General features: G+C 47.1%; 1 protein-coding gene across 1 annotated transcript in view; it reads left to right on the forward strand.

Annotated features, from left to right (window-relative positions):
• The window catches only part of Loxhd1 (lipoxygenase homology PLAT domains 1), a 161523-nt gene that overhangs the window by 69691 nt on the left and 70348 nt on the right, over nucleotides 1-21484 (forward strand). The window contains exons 14-21 of the mRNA XM_059246129.1: nucleotides 630-790; nucleotides 5238-5314; nucleotides 7138-7334; nucleotides 9423-9615; nucleotides 13404-13564; nucleotides 16332-16806; nucleotides 17242-17396; nucleotides 20116-20249. Coding sequence (XP_059102112.1) covers nucleotides 630-790; nucleotides 5238-5314; nucleotides 7138-7334; nucleotides 9423-9615; nucleotides 13404-13564; nucleotides 16332-16806; nucleotides 17242-17396; nucleotides 20116-20249 — 1553 coding nt within the window. The remainder of the gene's footprint in view (nucleotides 1-629; nucleotides 791-5237; nucleotides 5315-7137; nucleotides 7335-9422; nucleotides 9616-13403; nucleotides 13565-16331; nucleotides 16807-17241; nucleotides 17397-20115; nucleotides 20250-21484) is intronic.

Raw genomic sequence — 21484 nt, forward strand, 5'->3', positions numbered from 1 at the left:
GGTCACCACAACCATCACGTGGCTCTAATCTGGGCCAAAGGGCTGTGGAGAAAGTATCAAACAGGTCTAGGGAAAGTCAGCCTTAGACCACTCATGGCCCTCTCCTATGCCACACTTTGCTTGTATCTAAATGAGGGCAAGGATGCCAACCTGTGCTTGGCCATTGTGGAGATTATGGAGACCTGATGGGCTGCACAGGGTCAGATATGGTCCTAAGCACACAGTAGATGCCCAGGAAAGAGTCGTTGTTCCAGTGATGTGAAGTGGAGGATGTATGGGTAGAAGGAATTTGTAGATTCTCTGCTCCTCCTTCCTCCGTTCACCCTTTTTCTTGGCACGAAAGAATTCAAGTAGAAGACTGAGCCAACTCAAGGGTGGGCATTTGAAGGCTGTGTTGGTAAAGGCACTGAGCAGGAGGTTGTAGGTAGAATTTGTACCACCTGGGGAGGGATAAGGAGACCATGGTTGTATGTATTTTATATTTCTGTTCCCTGCGGTAGCTTGTGTGTCCCCGTGAAAGAACTGTAGCTTATCCTTTCAGCTCTGCCTTTGAATATCTGGAGTGTGCTGGTGTTGGGTCTCAGGGGAGTCACTGTCTACGTGACTTTGCTGTCTTTTCTTTCCCAAAGGCCGATGAGTTCACCATTGAGTCTGTCACCATGAGGAAGGTGAGGCGAGTGAGGATCAGACACGATGGCAAAGGCTCGGGCAGCGGCTGGTACCTGGACAGGGTGCTGGTGAGAGAGGAAGGCCAGCCCGAGAGCGACAATGTCGAGTTCCCGTGCCTCAGGTACGCATGTCCTCTGCCTTCCTTTCTTCCAGCTGGTGCTAGAGAAAGACTCATCCTCTTACATGGAGCAGTGAGGAAAACGGTTCAGAGCGGCACTTGGTGAAGGAAGTGGCCTTGCAGGAGGTGTGCAGACCTGAGTCTCACATTTCTACCCCACCCCTGCTGAGCAGAGGCACTCCAGTGGACATCTAGTGCCAACATGATGGTTTTTCTCATAAAAAACAAACCAACCAAAAAAACCCTGACATTTCCTTAATTTAAGTGATTTGTTAGAGGTTTAGCCAGATGTAGAATGAAATATGGATACAAGTTGGATTTTTTTGTTTTTGTTTTGTCTTTTTTTTTTTTTGACATAGGGTTTCTCTGTGTAGCTCTGGCAGTTCTGAAACTCACTCTGTAGACCAGGCTGGCCTCGAACTCACAGAGATCCACCCGCCTCTGCCTCCCTGAGTGCTGGGATTAAAGTCATACACCACCACCACCTGCCTGGATTTCTGTTTGAATAATCTGACCACATTTCTTGCCTGGTTCCATTATTTCAAGGTATCTGACTTTGTATTTCCTTCTCTCAAGAGTGAGGAAAAGTTTCTGCACTATTTTTCTGAAGCGTTCCTTGCACAACCAGCAGCTCCTGGTGATTCCTAAAGTTGCCAATAGAGACATTTTAGAACAAGGAGAAATATCAATGTTTTGTGAAAGCCCACTGGCTCTCATTCACCTGTGCTAATGCCTGGGAGGAGCACACTACCTGATTAACTTGGGGCCTGAGCCCATACACTGATTCATTCTTCATCTGAGCTGTGTAACTCCCATAGTAGGGAGGGCAAAGTAGTTTTGAGCTATTTTAAGTGTGTGTGTGTGTGTATGTGTGTGTGTGTGTGTGTGTGTGTGTGTGTGTGTGTGTGTGTGTAGTGTGCGCACTCCTGTGAGCTCCAGGGAAAGAGTCATGAAGCTACCAGCATGCTAGCATCCATTTAGCAACACCTCATGGCAAAACTAGGTTGAAGTATTTGAAGCTGAAAGGAAATAGCTTTTTAAAACTATATCTATTAATAACTCTAAGTATTTGGGTAGCAACAAAAGCATGTGTCATGGTTTCCTTTTACCTCTTGGGAGGGGCTGGGAATAGATAAATGGAGGAGACAAGGAATAACAGGTGAGATTTTCTGATGACTGGTGGCCTATCTGCTTCCATTCATGGCCAGACAACATCCCAGCCATCTCTCCTGTGGGCTCTGTGACTATGGGAGCCATCAGTGACTTTACAAGACAGAGAAAGGGAAAGTCCCAATGGTTCAGTTTAAGGGATGGAAGGTAACAGTCTGTGGTTCCCAAATCCTCTGTCACCATTGCTTAGGATGACACCATGAATCTGAGTCTATGTGTCTGGAACTCTCTGCTTCATCTTTCCAGTGTTCTGAACCACAGCCCTAAAGCTTACATAAATGAACAGCGTTTTAGTGTTTGCTAATACAAGCTGACAGCAAGGTCCCCGGGGAGTGGGAGCCCTTGGGATTTGGGTATGAAATAAGTAAGAAGAGCTGAGGAAAGCATGGTGTTATCTCACTGGCCCTGGGAAGGGGTCATTATTCAGGAGGCCTGAGCTACATGCCAAAAGGGTCAGGGAGGAGGTGGCGCCTTGGCTTCCTTCATGAGCTGTAGGCCCTGGCTTCCTTTACAGGCTTATGTGTTGGTTTGAATGCATTAATGACAACCTCAAGTCACCAATAATGCATAGGTGTAGCATCAAGGGAACTAAATAAAAAAGCTGACCCTCGGTACAATTTAATCTAGAGAGAGCCTAGATTTCCTGCTGTTCCAGTCTGTCTGTTGTGTGGGTTTGAATCTGTGTCTGACTGAATACTGTCTTGTGAACTTGTCTGTTCCTGGCTCTAAGTCTGTATGTCCCTAGAAAAGGGCTTTGCTCTCTCTTTATCAAGCAACACAGAAAGCATCACATGAGGAATATAGAGTCTTACAAGGGATTAAGTCATTTATTCCAGATGACCCAGTTTACAAGCGAACACTACCAAGCCATATATCCAAATGCTGCTTCCAGCATTTATGGTAGATATTCATTTTATAAGGCTGCTTTCAGCCTATTTTCTGTTTCCAGCAAATAATTATCATAACATACATACATATAAACATACTACTGTTTATATATGTATGTAATATACACATATTACTCTTGGGTCAGCAACATGGAAGAGTCGATAATTTAAGATTACAGCTATGCATAGCTTAGGTTGTAAAAGCTAATGGGAAATCCAAAGCAGGTAAGGTTGGTTATTACATTGTTTTCTTATGGACTGTACACAACAGGACAGCAATCTTAAGTGACCTCAGGGTGTATAATTAACCCTGCCTGTGAGAGCCGGCAAAAGTTCTAGTCTCTTAGAATGTAAGAGATACGTTTTATTATAATATTGCATATTGCATCATCACAGGCTTAGAAAGCTCTACCCTCCAGGATTGTGAAGGGATGGACTTTGAAGACAAGCACTGAGGCATAAAGTAGGAAGATATGTGTTCTAGACAAAAATGCCTTGGTCTCTGCAATTCTCTAACACAAAGTTCTTAGTTTTTCCACTCATGGTCTCTTTTTGCCCAAGAAATGTATATCTGATCCTAGGTGTCTAGGTCAATAAAATAGCTAACATTGCTAACAAAGAAAACATTTCTGTATAATAAATCATAAAGAAATCTGTTACAACTCTTTGATATACAAATAATCTTACCATTTATTAGAGACAAAATCCAAATTTTTAATTAATTTTTTTATTTAGTTGTTTTTAGTTAATTAGCTATTTTGCTAATGAGGTGGTTATATTTATTGATTTGTTTTTGCAGAAAAAGTTAAATAGTTGCTGAATGTTTGATTCTGCAGAATGCTGAGTATCTTGAATGTTTCTCAGAACTGACCGATACCTTGATTTTCCAACTGTCAATGTGGATAGCTCTGCTCTGCACAAACAGATAGTACAAAATGGCAGAAGGATGCTTGGGATCATTTCAGAAATAGTTGGAAATTTTACTTTAATCCCAAGGCAACATTCATTTGATAATCTTTTAAGTCAAACTCAAGCCAGAAACTCAAACAACAATCATAAAAACTAAATATTCTAACACAATCAAATATAGATATTTTAATTTGGCATTTCATAAGGAACGATGGTAGGGAAACAGTAAAGGTCTTTATTTTCATGATGAAACAATTATGTTTCTAGAAGAGCAGAAAAAATTATATGTAGAGTGTAAAAACACTGTGATTCGTAACATGACACAATGGTCGGTCAAAGAGCTCCAGGTTACATTGGCGTTGCATGTGGTTACACTAGCAGGAAAGTGCTGTGTGCTCAGAGCTGAGTGACGTCACCAGCACAGCGCCAGCCAGCACCGCTACCTTGGATTTTTCACCCTTTTCTCTTTAGGGTTGGATTGTTGTGCATCAGAATCAGAGCCTCGTCACTGTTTCCCCAGTTTCACAAATCCCGCATTGAGTTCCACGGCTCTCTGTAGGGTCATGCTCCACAGTTTAAGAAGTCAGACCCTAGAGAGCAGTGACTGGCACTGGGTTACAAACTAACCTCCCTGTGGGATATATACAACATGTGCTTGCACGATAGTCTTACTTTTCCGGCTTGGCCTCTGTGTTCTAAGGGAAAGATGCCTTGCAGGTAGATGTCCCCCATTTCTTCCTCTGGGGGACAGCCAACAGAGGGTTGGAGCCACTGCTCAGTATGACATATTGATGAGGCATAGATATCAACCCTGAGCCCTGAAAAACACGGACTGGCCTTTTCCTGCAGTCAAATCTCATCCATCTTTGAAGACTCCAGTTCAGCTCCCTCTCCACAGGTCCTTCTCCTTTCTCTGCATCCTTGTCGCAGTCCTTTGTTCAAGCCTACCCTCTGTGCCTCATTGAGTCTATGCCATCTTCTTGGTCATGCTGTAGGCTGTCAGCAGCCTGAGCTGCTTTCTGTCCGCTTTCTCCCAGATAGAGCTCTGTCCCAGCGCCACACACAGTTGACCCTGAGAAGATGTGTTTGACAATAACTGGCCTTTCATCACGGTCCTGTGGCCTGTCCTTGCCCATCCTCATTTACTGGCAACCCTGGCTCTCACTTGCTGTATTCCATCTTCATAGGCCTTTCAGCAACGCTTGGACTTCCATCCCAGGCTTTGTTTGTCCCTCGAGATGCTCCTCTCTCTTTTTTTTCTGGCCAACATCTTGTCATCTTTCCAATCTCAGCCAGCCGTCAGCCTTCTCCAGAAAGTCTTCCTCTGGTCTAGGTTGGAATGCTTTGCTAGGAGATCTCAAAGACCCACTTTCTTTTGCTGAACTCCAAACTCCGGGCCTCCTGATGACTGCATGAGGGATGTGATGGTTGGGGTGTTGCCTGTTCCACTCAGAGAACTAACACCCTGCCTCATTTCTCTCAAGGTGGCTGGACAAGGACAAGGATGATGGACAGCTGGTCCGAGAGCTGCTACCCAGTGACAGTAATGCCACGCTCAAGAGTGAGTTGTCCCGACGACCAGGTGATGGGTGTCCCGAGGGCATGTCAGGTGCCCCCTCAGCTAAACAGGACCTAGACCTTCAGAGAAGACACATCTTCTTCACTTTGTTTCATGAAAGCAGCACAGGGTGGTGGAGAAAAGAGGTCTGGAAACTTCTTGTGTGTCTGTGCTTGAATGCACCATCCAAGCATGGCCACGGTGTTAGGCCCTGAATGAGTATGGGTCAGCAGAGCAACAGGAACAATAGCACCAGCTGATGGCACCAGGCACGGGGACCCCGGTTTGTGAGCAGAAATGCATTTTGAAGGGACTGTTGAATGAGGACTTTTAAACTGCTAAGAGTTGTCGTGGAGCCCTGGAGTTTTCCTTACTAGTGATATGTGTCCAGATGCTGTGCTCTGATCACGCACTTTAGATAATGTTTAAAAGAGACACACCTCCAGAGTCCAGCAATGTAGCACTCCGTGTTTCCCTGGTGTAACTCATCTGAGCCCTACAATAACCCCAGAGGGAGGCAGAGCTAACTAACATTGTCCATTTGTCATAAGGGGAAACCAAGGCCTGGAAGACGTAGATACTAACATTTATCTTTACTAAGGTCAGATCACACAGTTGAACTAGAACATCCAGTGTAGCGCTCAATGTCACAGAGCCTAAGAACTAGGAAGGAGCTCATGAGAAGAGGTCACCCATGTTTACTATAAGAGGATATGTTCCCCATGACTGGAACAGGCCTATGGTTGCTGATGGAACTGGGATCAGTTCCCAGAATGTCTCTACCTTAGCTTGCTGCTCTTCCCACTGCAGCAGGCTCCCATTCCACCGTGTAGACAGAGCACCCACACTCCTGCTCTCTTAGTCAGAGCCTTGGAAAGGTTTATATAGGAAAGGACACAAGGAAGAAGTCTTCTGGTTCCTGCTGCATCTTTCAGCAGCAAAGCCATCTGTTTTTCCCAGTGCCTGTGGATGTCCCTGGTGGAGCTGAGCTGACAGGTGGCTGCAGATGGCCCCAGGGGAGCTCTGTTGCAGATGGCCTCAGGCATGGGGTCTTGGCTTATTTTCTCTAGACTACATCCCAGTAGGAAGAGCCTACAGGAGCAATGAGTGACTGGCCTTTAACATGCTCTTCTTTGTCTAAGAAACACACCCTGGAGCCTGCCTAGACAGCTAGAGCTTAGCTGGTGTTGTCCCGCAACTTACGTTTTCCTCTAGTGTTCTTTATCCCGCACACAGGCTGGTGCAGAGATTTCTGGGAGATAAAATGGGATAACATTGCATGGTATCCTATGAGGGGAGGGAGCAGCTTTAAATACATACCAAGATTTTACTCCTGGATGGTGACTTTATTGTTACCATCTTGTGTCAAACATCTGACCTGAGCTCTACATACTTTGCCTGTAAGGTCGGGATGAGAGTACTTAGCAATACTAGCATAGAATGTTTGCCCAACGTGATAAGTACTGGAAAACTCGATTGCCTTGGGCGCTGGTTCCTCACCCATCAGAAGCTGGATCAGGGGATTTCTGGAGATGCTTCGAGACTCTGGAATGTGGGTGTTCTTGTCTAAAACTTACTTTCCTACCTTCAGCACAGCCATCTACTACAGAACAGGAAGAGGCAGGGCCCTGGTTTTATAGATGAGGGGGCTCCACAGAGATGGAGGGAGCCCTCTACTACCAGTTTCAGGCTCCAGGCTCCAGGTCCCAGGGTCCTGACTCCTAGCCTGGGTCTTCCCCGGCTGTAGACTGTCCCCTCTTTCTAACACCTCAATCCTTGCATGACCTGCACTAACTTCCTGTCTCTCTCTGCCTTGGCATGTTCAGACTTTCGCTATCACATCAGTGTGAAGACCGGGGATGTCTCTGGGGCCAGCACAGATTCTAGGGTGTACATCAAGCTCTATGGAGAGAAATCTGACACCATCAAGCAAGTTCTTCTTGTCTCTGACAACAACCTCAAAGACTACTTTGAACGTGGCCGGGTAGATGAGTTCACACTGGAGACCCTGAATATTGGAACTGTAAGTGTCCATCCCAGAATCAGGTGACATTATCTCCTCATGTGCCTACATTGGCCCACATGTGTCCACATACACATTCACATCTGCACTGATATGCACATGGGTGAGCCCATTTTGAAGGAAAAGAACCACACTCTTAGCAATTGCTAGAGAGTATTTTGTTTCCCCCATGGACAAACAGCTGCAGATACATGAGCAGTAGTTACGCTTGTAGAGCATCTTTGAGGCTGTAATACACATTTTTAGTAACGTTACCCCCAACATTTTTACCTACAGTTCTGGGTTAATATAGATGGAGCATGGATGCTGGAGAGGGGGATGCTGGATTCAGGGAGGGAAAAGAGAGAAGGAAGAACCAAAGGGAAGGGATAAAATATCTCCCAATTCTGGATTTGAGTGTGCGTTTCCAAATGTCACGTGATGAGCCCTGGGGTGGGGCATGCCCTTTGTGACCTCATCGTGCTGCCCCTCCTCGCCTATGGGCTTCCCCCTTTTTCATGTGAACCCTCTTCTCTCGTCAACCTGTACTCTAGGGGAAGGTTTTGTAGTCATTTACCCCTTGAGGTGAATGAACTTCAAATAGATTTACATTTTAAGATAAATTAATAATTATGAAATGATAATTTTTTCCCTTTACCAAAGGAGTTCTGGGTGCCTGAGGGGAGGGGGTTGACAGTTGAAGGCCATGGAGACTTGCCCTCATGTTAGTGAAACTCCCTCAGTGAAGAGTGTGGCAAGAGCTTGGGAGCCTAGCATTTCTAGACTTACCATGTGCAAGTTATTTAACCTTGTCTTTATCAATTGTCTCACTCTCAATGATGGAGATGCCATGGGATTAGTATGAGTATTGAATCTGCTAGAATACCCACCCACTTACTGTCAGGCCTCAGTGCACACTGCTAAACAATTACTCCGCTCCAGTCTGAGGGGATGTAGAACTGAGTGACAGTTCTTGTCTTCTGGGAGCTTCCAGTCATGTCTGACAACAGACACCTGCCCTTGTCCTAACCATTCCTTACTCTCTCCCTGGAACTGTGACAGTCCCAGCATCACAGAAAAGCAATGGCATTCTCCTCTGTCTGGTCAGGCATCCGGAGGGCTCCCGGGCTTTATAACCTGAAAACTGAGCAATTTCAGGGGCGTGTGCTCCATAAACTCAGCTGTGAGAGCTGTGACGGTGTTTCCCCAACAGCTGCAAAGAGGCCCTTAGTACGTGTGAAAGCAAGAACCAGGGCTTGAGTGGACAGTTTTCTAAATGTGGACTTTGGGCATCAGACATAGGTAGTGCCACCACCCGCCCCCCCCCCCCCCAACCCCTAAAGCACTACAGAGAAAAAGTCAAGACTTGGAAGGGTTCTTAGAGGCCGTCTGCTCATCCCATCCATTGTTAAATTGAACCTGTATACAGCGTTTCCACAAAAATGAAAGCTGTTCGAACCCTGAGAAAGCAAACACACGTAAGGACGAAGACGGGGCCATCTGAGCTCTCACCCCTGGTTGCCTACAGGCAAAGATGTCACCGTGTCAAGTAGCGAAGCAAGGGACGTTAGACTGTTCACAGACAGAGAACAATGTTCCCCGGGTCAGAGAGTAAGAGGAGGATTGGATACAGAACCACCCTGTTAGGAGAGACTTTCTGCAAGTTCTCTCACCCTACAGGGAGGAAATGACAAGGTGATGCAGAAATGTGCGCCACTGTACGACTTCAAATCAAAGCAAAGTAAAGCAGTGGCAGCTGCTGGACGCGTGGAGCGCTTAACTGCTCCCGCGGCCACAGGCTCGTTTTAAAGTACCTGACAGATTCCAAAGTCCTTGCCAACTCTGCCCACTACTCACAGCTGACGGTGGAAGTGAGTTAGACTGAGGAGGAGGAGGGGGTGGAGCCTCTGGGCAGGAAACGCCCACCTGGGTAGGCGGTTCCCCAGGTTCCTGATTGCCAGGACAGGCAGGATCAGAGCCTTCTCCCAGGGTGCTGGAGGCCCCAGTTGAGGGGAGGTTTTGTGCACCAGTACTCAGAGTGATGGAGGTGGAGGCTTGACTATTTCTGCACACTGCTGTTCACACACCCTTCCTGGAGTTTCCTTCCAGATCAACAGGCTGGTGATTGGGCACGACAGCACAGGCATGCATGCAGGCTGGTTCCTGGGCAGCGTCCAGATCCGTGTGCCCCGCCAAGGCAAGCAGTATACCTTCCCTGCCAACCGCTGGCTGGATAAGAACCAGGCTGACGGGCGTCTGGAGGTGGAGCTTTACCCCAGCGAGGTCGTGGAGATCCAGAAATGTACGAAAGAGGCTGGGTGGGCCCTCTGCCCCTCAGCATTGCTCCCTTGTTCAATGGGGGAGGAGGAAGGATGGAATCAGAGGAAGGAGGGACCAAAGGAAGGCAGGCCACGTGGTGACTGAGTTTTGTCTCCCTGTGGTGGGGAAAAGAGACACAGTGGTGTGTGTGTGTGTGTGTGTGTGTGTGTGTGTGTGTGTGTGTGTGCATGTTGGGGGGTGCATTCCTGTGGTCTCTAGCACTGTGTGTCTGGAAGGCAACAAGAGCTCGTTTCACAGATGACAAATATGAGGACCCAGTGGATAGAACTTTTATCCTGGAGAAATACAGAAGAAGGAAAAACAGGAAATGTATATTCTCAACCCTGTGGCAAAATGTGGGGCATAGTCTACATCTTTCCTTAGGAAAACCAACAGAGGAGGTCGGACTTTTCTTTTAATAAATGTCTATGGAGGTTTCTCCAGCCAGTCCTACCTTGGGCTTCGTGAAGGTAGCTGTTAACAAAACAGACCAAAGTCGTGTCCTTGTGAGAGAGTGAGCAGACTGCCTGATAGGGAAGGGGTAACTCCAGGGAGGATGGAGCAGGTGAGAGGGTGGTGGTAGGGCAAGTAGACAGGTTTTGTGAGCAGCTTTTTCTGAGCAGCAGAAGGTCAGGATGGCCTTGGCCCTGTCTTCCAATATCCGTGATGTGAGCCCTCACTCATGGTAGGGCAGAGGCTCCCAAGGGTGCCCAGAGGCTGTGGCCTACATCCCATTTTTTCATGGCCATTGTATATCCATCTCTCTCCTGAGGTCAGATGCTTGTAGCTTTCTTCCCACAGCCTTCTTCTCAGGAATTCTCTTAAGAAGCAACATAAAGCCGAGGCGAGTCTCCTTCAGCCTGAATGACATGTGCTTGCTGAACAAACATAGCCAGCTGGGTTAGCATCCCCAGCACTTACTAAAGAGCTAGGTGTGCAAGTACATGTCTGCAATCCCAGTGCTGAGTGGGTCAGAGAGAAAGGAGAAAAGTGAGTCTGGGGAGCTTGCTGGCCAGGTAGTCAACTGGCTAAGAATTTTGTTAAAAGACCCAGTCTCAAAAAATTAAGGTGGAGAGTGATAGAGGATGACACTCCATGAACACACACACACACACACACACACACACACACACACACACACACACACACACAACTAGCTTTACCTAAAAAGCAATCCCAATATTGTCTTCTACCAAGTCTTAGAGTACTCCTATCAGTAGACACATGGTGCCGTAGTCCTTTAGGGAGACACATCTACTCTATTTGTGTGCCTCTACAGCTCCCTACCAATAACATGTTTTTCACCACCCTCTAACACCTTGATAAATATCATTTCAAAACACACACAGCCTTTTCTGTGCAGGACATGTTCTGAAAGGTGCTTATATTTAAATGAGCACTATCGTTCCAACCTCTTGTCCTTTATGAAAATGAAGGAAAGTAAATGCAACTTTTGCGTCTTCCTGCCCTGTTGTATCTGCCCAGCATCAGCAGCTTTTTAATTTAATTTAATTTTTGTTGCTACAATGTAGCATTGTGATAGTATAGTAGTAGTAGTAGTCTATAGTATTTTAGACTATATAATGTGAGGTGAACATGTAGCTAGAGTTTTCCTGCCTGGCCCACCTCAGGACAAATCTCTCTCACCTGCCAGACCCACAGCCGCTCAGACCCGACCAAGTAAACACAGAGACTTATATTGGTTACAAACTGTATGGCCATGGCAGGCTTCTTGCTAACTGTTCTTACAGCTTAAACTAATTCATTTCTATAAATCTATTCCGTGCCACGTGGCTTGTGGCTTACCGGTACTTTACATTTTTCTTGTCCTGACGGCAGCTGGCAGTGTCTTTTTCACCCAGCTTCCTGTTCTCTCAATTCTCTTCTCTGTTAGTCCCACCTATACTTCCTGCCTGGCCACTGGCTAATCAGTGATTTATTTATTGACCAATCAGCAACACATTTGACATACAGAACATCCCACAGCACTTCCCCTTTTCTTTTCTTAAAAAGGAAGGTTTTTTTTTTTTTTGGTTTTTCGAGACAGCGTTTCTCTGTGTAGCTTTGCGCTTCTCCTGGAACTCACTTGGTAGCCCAGGCTGGCCTCAAACTCACAGAGATCCGCCTGGCTCTGCCTCCCGAGTGCTGGGATTAAAGGCATGTGCCACCACCGCCCGGCAAAAAGGAAGGTTTTAACCTTTACACATCTCCAAAGTCAGCTTGGTATATTTGGGAATTTGGGCGTAGCTTCTCTTACTACTTTTTGCTGGAGGGGGGTGCTGTATCTTATGGGGACACAAAGAATATTTTAGGATTATGGAGTAGTCCATGAGGGTGTATCGTCTGAGTCAGTTGCCTTCAAACGGTTCTGGATGTTGGATCATCTGGGCCATGGTGTCATCGGAGACTTAGGTGGTCTTGACTGGTCAAACCTGATGTATCTTAATCTGGAACAAATCCATAGCCTCTGGCTTTCTGTGGAAACAAAAGAGACTCTTTTCCAAAGCAACATATCCTTACATCCAAATTTTGAAGTCAAGGTACCTTTAAAATATACATTTTGGCATAACTCAACAGCTTTTGTAATCAAATGTTTTTCTTCAGTTACGAATATCAAAGAGAACATAATCCAGACTCTCTGTGTGGTATCCATCTTTACGTGGCTTATTTTTTTATATTAGCTTGAGCCTATTGCTTTAAACTGCAGCCTTCTAAGCCTGAAAGGGCGCTGGCGCTGTGGCTGCTGGCTCCGCCCACTTCAGCTTCCCAACATGGCGGTGGTACGTTTTCCGCCAGCTCTGGGAGCCATCAACTCTCAGAAATAGTGGGTCTATGCTTCTATCAAAGCAGTGTGTAGCCCAGAAACCTCTTTTTTTTTTTGTACTAGCAAAGGCTAAATCCACCACACAGCTTAATGTGCCACTTGCAGAGGCCTCATTCCCGCCATATGGCAGGTTGAGCGGGCACGCCAGGAACCCTCCATAGTAGCTCAAACATGCAGGCTGCCATTAACTTGAGAGAAACAACTAGGAACTGTTTTTAGCTCCGTTTTAGAATCTTTTTTCTCAGGTTTTAGGTGGAAACTCTTGCCCCACGTTGGGCGCCATTTGTAGCTAGAGTTTTCCTGCCTGGCCACTGGCCAATCAGTGATTTATTTATTGACCAATCAGCAACACATTTGACATACAGAACATCCCACAGCATGAACACAAATGAATTGGCTTATAGTCCTATACCCCGTGAGTTCAGTACTAATGTGCTGGCATCTGGTGAGAGCCCTCTTGATGCATTCTAACATGGCAGATAGGGACAGAGAAAGAAGGGGACACACTCAGTCTCAGCCAGAAGGGTGAACCCTCACGGCCTGATCACTTCTTAAGCCTCTACATCTTATAATAGCAATTCGATTTCAGTTTGAGTCTTAGAGGGAACAAACTATAGCAGGCAGGCAGATAACAGTGCCAGCTGGTGCATGAAGTCCCCCTCACTCCTGATCTCCAAGGACGCATGTGCTGCAATGGATGGCTAGATGTCACAGTCGATTGCATAGGTTTGCCACTTTCACAACCCACTCAAGTCCTCTGAGCCTAAGCTTGTCCATCTGCAAAATGTTGGCTCAGTGCATTGGGAAGGTTAGAGAAGATGATGCCTTGAAGGATAAGGCATGCGGGATGAACTTGGGAAGTGCATGTGGGAAGGGCTTGGGAAATGTTTATTGCTATCATTGTTGTTATTACTAAACACCCATTTCTCCCGTATGTGTCCACCTAGTGGTCCACTATGAGGTTGAGGTTTGGACAGGGGACGTAGGTGGTGCAGGCACCACTTCCCGAGTCTATGTGCAGATCTATGGTGAAGAAGGCAAGACTGAAGTACTCTTCCTCTCCAGCCGCTCCAAAGTTTTTGATCGGGCATCCAAGGACATATTCCAGGTGTGTGAGAGTGAGGCAATGGGGTGCCAACAGAGGACTAGAGGTCACTGTGGTGGTGCCCTGGGTAGTCTTCTTTCCTCACCCAACACCCACTGGAGAACAGGCTGCCTACCTCAAGCTGAATGGGAGATGTTCCCTGGAGGACTAAACTTCCCTTGGGTTCCTGGGGGATTCCTGGAAGCAATGAGCAGTGTAGAGTTTTAAACTGGGAAGGAGCAAACGTGGATGTTTGCCCATGTTCTACCTTGTGCCCGTGAATGGTAACTTCTTTCTTGGACTTGAGTTTGAGGGCCTGAATTGAGTAGGACTCCTTCCTGGCCTTACACTTGAGTCACCTGGTGATCTTTGAGGAAAAGTACTGCCTCATTTATACCCCAAACTAGATAAATCAGTCTTTGGAAGTGGGTGTGTTCTCTGAGATAGCTTTCTCTTGGAAGTCCAATCAGTGATTCCAGTACACTGTGCAGTCTGCAGTGATTAGTTCTTTCACCCATGATGGCACCAGGGCTGATCCCTCTGCCTACTCCCTGTCTATGGCTCTGACTCTGAACTTCTCCCAGGCTGATGACAAGTCCATATTTCTTAGGCAGGCCCCTGGGAGGTAGCAGGGTTTGCTAATGAGTTTTTAATGTCCTTGAGCATCCTCTCCTCACATTGCAAGTCTTTGCCTAGAAGGAAAAAAAGACATAAATGTGAGCACATTGTTGGTAAGGCAGGAGGTGCAGAGGCCACTGCATATTTTATGCTGGATATGAAAACATTTGTGTATGTACATATGTGTACAAGCACACATGTGCATCACAGACATGTGTGTAGAGGAAGCATGCTCATGCTGGGTGTTCCATGTGTGTTTTTGTACCACAAACACCTTGGTCTTTGGTGAAGAGCCTTTTCCAATGCCCAGGGAAGGTCATGAGTTGGGGCCAGGCCAGAGTTACAAATGTCTGGAAGATTATAGGCACAGGGCCCTCATTGGGTCACATGTCTTCATACACTACTGAGAGGCCCAAGCCTATGTATCTGACCTTTCAAGACCTCCTCAGCTTCCTGGTATCATCCAGCTTTGTAATTACTGCCTGGCTGGCTTCACAGTCCCCATAGCAATAAAAAAAGCCAGTGTCAGATACGCAGCCATAGAAATGTAATTGAACAGTGCACAGTTCCCATCCCCTGAGTAACAAGAGAGAGTCTGCTTTACCTAGGCCCTGACACCATCTTGATTGATAATTTCCTTACAAAGGTGGGTTAGCTCCATTGTGGTTCAGAATGTGAAGCCAGGAGAGCTGTGTCCTCTTCTGGGTCTGAAATTAAAGGGTAGGACACTGAACCACGGGGCAGCCTTGGGCCTCAGATCATTGGCACTCAAATGGCAGGACTGGTGGAACTTGACTTTGAGAAGAGTCAAACATGAAGATGGCTCAATGTCAAGGTGCTCTGGAGAGCCAAGCACACTTCATGTTGAGCTCCCCACAAAGTCTGAACCTCAGACCCCTCTTCCTGAGAATGCGGGACACATGACACAGTGACAGTGAATCCGAGGTGGAGCCACTGTGCCCTAGGCCCACGGGAAGAGACTCCAAATGATGGTCTTTGTCCTTAAAGGGAACTCATGGCTTGTATTAATTTCTTTTCTCATTACTGTGACAAAATACTGGAGAAAATAAACTTAAGGACAAAAAAGTTTATTTCTATTTATGGTTTAAGATTGATTTAGGGTCCATTACGACAATGAAGGCATAGTGGCAGGGTGTAAGGCATCTACAGTGGCCAAGCAGAAAGCAGCAGGGAAATTGGCCAGGATATGACAACTTGAGGTTCACTCCTAGTGACTCAGTCCTTTCAACAGGGCCTTACCTCTTAAAGGTTTCTCAATCCTCCAAACAATGCCAGCTGAAGACTGGGTGTTCAGACCTAGGAGCCTATGGGGCTCATTTCATTGTCAGACCACAGCACAGCTCTAGAGTACCTGGACGGCAGGAAAGGACCAAGGCCAGCTAAATCCTGGACCTCCTTTGAGCTCAAGGGTCTGGTAAACCAAGGTTGTGCAATTGGGAAGGATGGGGACCTCAAAGAAAATGGACGAGGATTTTGTTTATTTGTTACCCAAAAGAAACACATTTCTTTGCTTCTTGCTAAATGGTATCTTCCTAATTGTGATCACATGAAGATATTGTCTGTGATTTTTGGTTGGTTGGTTGTTTTGGTTTTTTTTTCTTTTGTTTTGTTTTTTTTGTTTTGTTTTGTTTTTTTTTTTTTTTTGTTTTTTTTTTTTTTGTTTTTTTTTGAGGCAGGATTTCTCTGTGTAGCCCTGGCTGTCCTGGAACTCACTCTGTAGATCAGGCTGGCCTGGAACTCACAGAGATCCCCCTGCCTCTGCCTTCTGAGTGCTGGGATTAAAGGCATGAGCAACCACCACTGCCAGGCTCTTGTCTGTGTGTTTTTAAGGTAATAATGAGGCCCAGGATTGTGAACAGGTTGGAGTTGGAGGTAAGAAGGGAATAACCGCAGGCCTGGCAGGGTGAGGGAGCTGTAGGAGCCAGGATACAGAAGCAAGAGTAGGGCGAAAGAGAGGAACAGCAGGGAGATGACCTCCACAGGAGTTAGAAAAGTCTTTCCTTAAGCCTGGGGAAGGGCCAGACACAGTGGGAGAGGGGAAACTTTCAGACTTCTGAGCAGGAGCCTAGACCTCTCTACACTGAAGCTCAGCACTGGGGGAGGCCAGGAGGACGGCAGGGCCATGTCAGCCACCACCCTGCACTTTGCACAGCTGGAAGCGGCAGATGTGGGCGAGATCTACAAGATCCGACTGGGACACACGGGCGAGGGCTTTGGACCCAGCTGGTTCGTGGACACGGTGTGGCTGCGGCACTTGGTGGTGCAGGAGGCGAACCTGACCCCCGAGGAGGAGGCCCGGAAGAAGAAGGAGAAGGACAAGCTGCGGCAGCTGCTGAAGAAGGAGAGGCTGAAGGCCAAGCTGCAGAGAAAGAAGAAGAAAAAGAAGAAAGGCAGCGATGAGGAGGAGGAGGGCGAGGAGGAGGAGTCCTCATCAGAAGAGTCCTCATCTGAAGAAGAAGAAGAAGAGGAAGAGACAGAGGAGGAAGAGGAAGAGGAGGAGTTTGGGCCAGGGATGCAGGAAGTGATCGAACAGTACAAGTTTGAAGCCAACCGCTGGCTGGCCCGGGGCAAGGAGGACAATGAGCTTGTCGTGGAATTGGTCCCAGCCGGTCGGCCTGGGCCTGAGCGTAAGCCTGGAAGGGGGTGGGGGGGGCATATTTCCCCTAAAGCGACCAAGAAGGTGACATGGTGACTCAGTGTCTCTCAGGTTGATACTGAGTAGGTGGGACCCCACCTGCACCTGGAAAGCAACCATTGACCCCTCTGTTTGGAGCTAAGCACTAACTTGACCTGTGCCTCTCAAGGGGGAAATATTGGCTTTGAGAGGGACTCTCACACATCTTGATATATCCAAATATGGGGGTAAGGTAGGAGGATTGCTGAGGCCCAGTGGCTCTTGATGACATGGCAAGTGCAAGTCTTGGATGGGAAAAGGGTCAGCTGGTATGGCCATAGCAGTAAACCCTTCCGGGTTCCAGGGTCTACCTGGATCCAAGGGCCTGGGCCACTGCTCTATCTTGTGGCCCTGGTGTTCTCAATGCTGCATCTCTCTGTGTCTCCAGCCAATACCTACGAGGTCCAGGTGATCACAGGGAACGTGCCCAAGGCTGGCACTGATGCCAACGTCTACCTGACCATCTACGGTGAGGAATACGGGGACACAGGGGAGCGGCCCCTGAAGAAATCAGACAAGTCCAACAAGTTTGAGCAGGGCCAGGTAGAGTGAGAGCTTTCTGGGCCCCTGGGTGGGTGGGAGCCAGATAGGGAACATTTTGCCCACAGCAGCCTCGGCCAGTATTATGTCCACTGTGTGTCTAACAGGGTGTTGCATTCAGTCTAGTGAGGCCTGGCCGCAGCTACCCTTCTGTGAGCACCAGTATTTTGTGGAGAGTTGTGAAAAGACTCCAGGCAAATCCCTGCAAGGGAATCCCATAGGCTAGTTGGTCCTCAGGGTCAGCCAGAGAATACTGTATTCAGACACTAAGTGAGCTTTAATATATATCTATTTATGATTTTTTGTGTATGGGTGTTTTGCTTGCATGTATGTCTGTGCACTGTGTGCATTTGGTTCCCACAAAGGCCATAAGAGGGCATTCGATCTCCTAGGACTGGAGTTACAGGCAGCTGTAAACTACCATGTGGGCTGGGAGTCCAATCAGTCTTCTAGAAGAGGGACTGATGTTCTTAACTGCTGAGCCATTTCTCCAGCCCCTGAGTTTGAGGCCAGCCTTGACTATATAGTGAGACTCTGTCTCACAAAACAAAGAGATGACACTCTGGTGGAGGCTTGGTGGACAGGAATGACTTAATCTGGACAGGTAAGTATGGTGTAGCTGTGTGACAGGGACAGAGAGATTCCCACCATGACCTTGAAAGTGTGGCTGCAAAGCCTGATGCTTCTTCTGAGGAAGGGAACCCATAAATGAAATGTGTGCACCTCACTCTTCCAGGAGCAAGGGAGAGACACGAAAAAGAAAGCTAAAGAACGCTGCTCTCCTGTCCTCTGAGATTTTACGAAATCCCCTGCCCCTCCCCCATCTCGCCCTCCTATTCTTTTTTTATATTGAAAAAATTTTTCTTTCCTTTTACATACCAACTGCTGTTCTGCCTCCCTCCCCTTCTCCTGCTCCCCCCCTCACCTACCCCCATCCCACACCTTCCCCTCCTCGTAGGTGGTAAGGCCTCCCTTGGGTAGTCAACACAGGCTGGCATATCAAGTTGAGGCTGGACCTAGCTCCTCATCAAGACTGAGTAAGGCATGACACCATAGGGAATGTCGCCCTCCTATTTTGCCCCTCTTTCCAGACCAGGTTCTCTTGTCAACACAGGAAGGGATCATAAATCATATCTATTAAAATAGTTTCCAGCTCATGCCATGAGCTTTTTCTTACCCTTTCCACCCCATGTTTCCTTTCAGCATCCCTCCCATGATTCAGTACTGGGTTTTGTTTCTGCATCTCAGTACCTTACCTTGGAAAGTTACAGCCATCGTAATGCTGGATTGGGGTATCACTGTAGATGGCAGACGGGTAGGGTTGCTGCAATCAGTGTTAATATTGTCTGCATGTTGGAAATATCACAGCCATGTGCCATGCAACATTTCAGCTGACAACGAATGGCGTATGGGATGTGGTCCCCTAAGAGTATATCACCCAGTGACACTGCACCATCTCAACGTGTGTAAACACACAGTATGATGTTTGCACAGTGACGAAACTTACCTAGCAACACGTTTCTCAGAACATTATCCCTATTCTTAAGTGCCCATGACTATGTTGTATTGAAGCTAACACAAGTTTGATCATTGTATGGTGTTAAATGAGAATGTCCTTGTTATTAGGGATCCACATTGAAATATTTATGAGTAAAGATCATAGTATTTATCACTTGCTTTAAATTGATCCAGAAAAAAAAGGCAGATGAGAGAGACAAAATGGAGTAATCCAACTAATGTTGCATGTAGGAGCAGCGTCTAAGAGAAGGCAGGCCATGGTTATATGTATTTCTGAAAGGTTTCTGAAGGTTTGAGATCTTTTTCAAAATAAAGAGTTTTTTAAAGGTATGTCCAGAAGATCCCACTCACTTACTGGGTCTCCATTTTACCTCCTTCCTCTGATGCATATGGCAACCCACAGAAGTCTGTGGACCACAGAATACACGGCTCACATTCCACTCATCTTGCACCTCAGTGAGGGCCATATCCAAATCTTCTTTTCTGGAGTCTCCTTGGATTTTCTCAGGACTGGTTCATGGAGCGTGTTCAACACAAACAGGGCTGAAGGAGATTGTGCACATGAGTACACTGAGAGTAGGGTCTCAGTGTACCCTTCCCCTACTCGTCACAAATGTGAAATCCAGCCAGGCAGTAGAGGCGCACACCTTTAATTCCAGCACTGGGGAGGCAGAGGCAGGTGAATCTGTGAGCCTGAGGTCAGCCTGGTCTACAGAGTGAGTTCCAGGACAGCCAAGGCCACACAGAGAAACCCTGTCTGGAAAACAAAAAAACGAACAAAAACCAAATGTGAAATCCAGCTCACTTGTCTCTCTTCTGCCTCTCTCAAGACCACCGTCTTTCTCCTCCTACTTTCTTCAATACAATGCAAGTGAGAAGATGTCCTCATAGGCCTGGGTCGTTAAGCAACAGTGTAGGAGCTGGGCATAGCAGTGCACACCAGTAACCTTTAGCTCTTGGGAGGCAGAGGCAGGAGGATGACAAGTTCAAGACGAACCTAAGCTTGAATGTGGAGCTCAAAAAACCCGAAAAGTATGGTGCTAACAAGACCAAGGAGCTGTATTTTCCCCACCTACCCGGGTTGCTTTGGGTTCTATGATCTTCCTTTGGGTGCTTGAGAGACGGAGCTGAAGGCAGTGTCGGGGGGGGGGGGCGAGGGGAGGACATGTGTTGCCCCTCTGAGTCATGCTTTCTCCTCTCCTAGACAGATACCTTCACCATCTATGCCATTGACCTGGGGGCTCTGACCAAGATTCGGATTCGCCATGACAACACAGGCAACAGGCCAGGCTGGTTCCTAGACAGGGTAGACATCACGGACATGAACAATGAGATCACGTGAGTGGGACTTTCGGGGATGGAGGGAGACACTAGTGCTTGGCACTAAACTGGTCCTGGAGAGAGGGCCAGGTATTGGGAGGTGATATCTGAGGGTGAGGGTGGGTTGGCCAAGGCCAGGATGACCATCAAGGAATCATGGTGGGCATTGCCTCTCTTCTCTCCATCCCAGAAGTTCTTGCCCTGTCAGATAACAGTCCTATAGAACACCCACCTCAGCATCTCACCCAAACTCTCTATGGAGAAATCAACTTTGAGTACCAGGTTTTAATGCTCTAGGGGCCAGAGATCAGCAACCTTTTCTAAAAGGGCCACATAGAAAACGTTTCCAGTTTTGAACAGCGTTTGATCTCTGCAGAAGGCTCTCTACTGGAAAAGCACAAACTGAGCCTCAGCTGAGCATGCTGGTGCACAGGTTTAATCCCAGTACTCAAGAGGCAGAGGCAGAGGAATCTCTGTGAGTTCAGTGCCAGCTTGGTCTACATAGTGAGTTCTAGGCCAGCCAGAGCTACATAGTAAGACCCTGTCTCAAAACAACAACAACAAAAAGCAACCTGAAATGATGCTGAAATGGGAAATCTGGCTGTGTGCCAATCAAACTTTATTTGTGCACACTGAAATTTGAATTTCATGCCCCCAAATGCTATTGATCTTTCTACTTTTTCTTCTCAACCAGATGCAGAATCCATGGTTAGTTTGATGTATGTAAGCAGGTGGTAGACTGAACTGGTACCTGTTGGAGACTTGTAGTAGTTACCCTCTCACCTAGGCTGGGAAGAAGGTATTTGGTCCTCCCTGTAGATGAAGGAGCTCTTGCACTCTGGGAGGTTAAACCCTAGGCCCATATCTTAGTTTGGGTTTTTATTGCTATAAAGAGACACCATGACCACGGCAACTCTTATAAAGAAAGCATTTAACTGGGGTGGCTTGCTTACTGTTTCAGAGACTCAGTCCATTATCATCATGATGGGGAGCACGGTGTTCAGGCAGACATGGTGCTGGAGCTGAGAGTCCTACATCTTGCAGGCAACAGCAAGTCAACTGACTATCACAATGAGGGAAGCTTGAGCAAAACAGACCTCAAAGCCCACCCCCACAGTGACATGTTTCCTCCAACAAGGCCATACCTCCTAATAATGTCACTCCCTTTGGGAGCCATTTTCTTTCCAACTACCACATTCCACTCCCTGGTCCCCAAAGGCTTATAGCCATATCATAATGGAAAAAAAATGCAT

The sequence above is a fragment of the Peromyscus eremicus genome, chromosome 19 (assembly GCF_949786415.1).
Source record: "Peromyscus eremicus chromosome 19, PerEre_H2_v1, whole genome shotgun sequence".
NCBI classification, from domain to species: Eukaryota; Metazoa; Chordata; class Mammalia; order Rodentia; family Cricetidae; genus Peromyscus; species Peromyscus eremicus.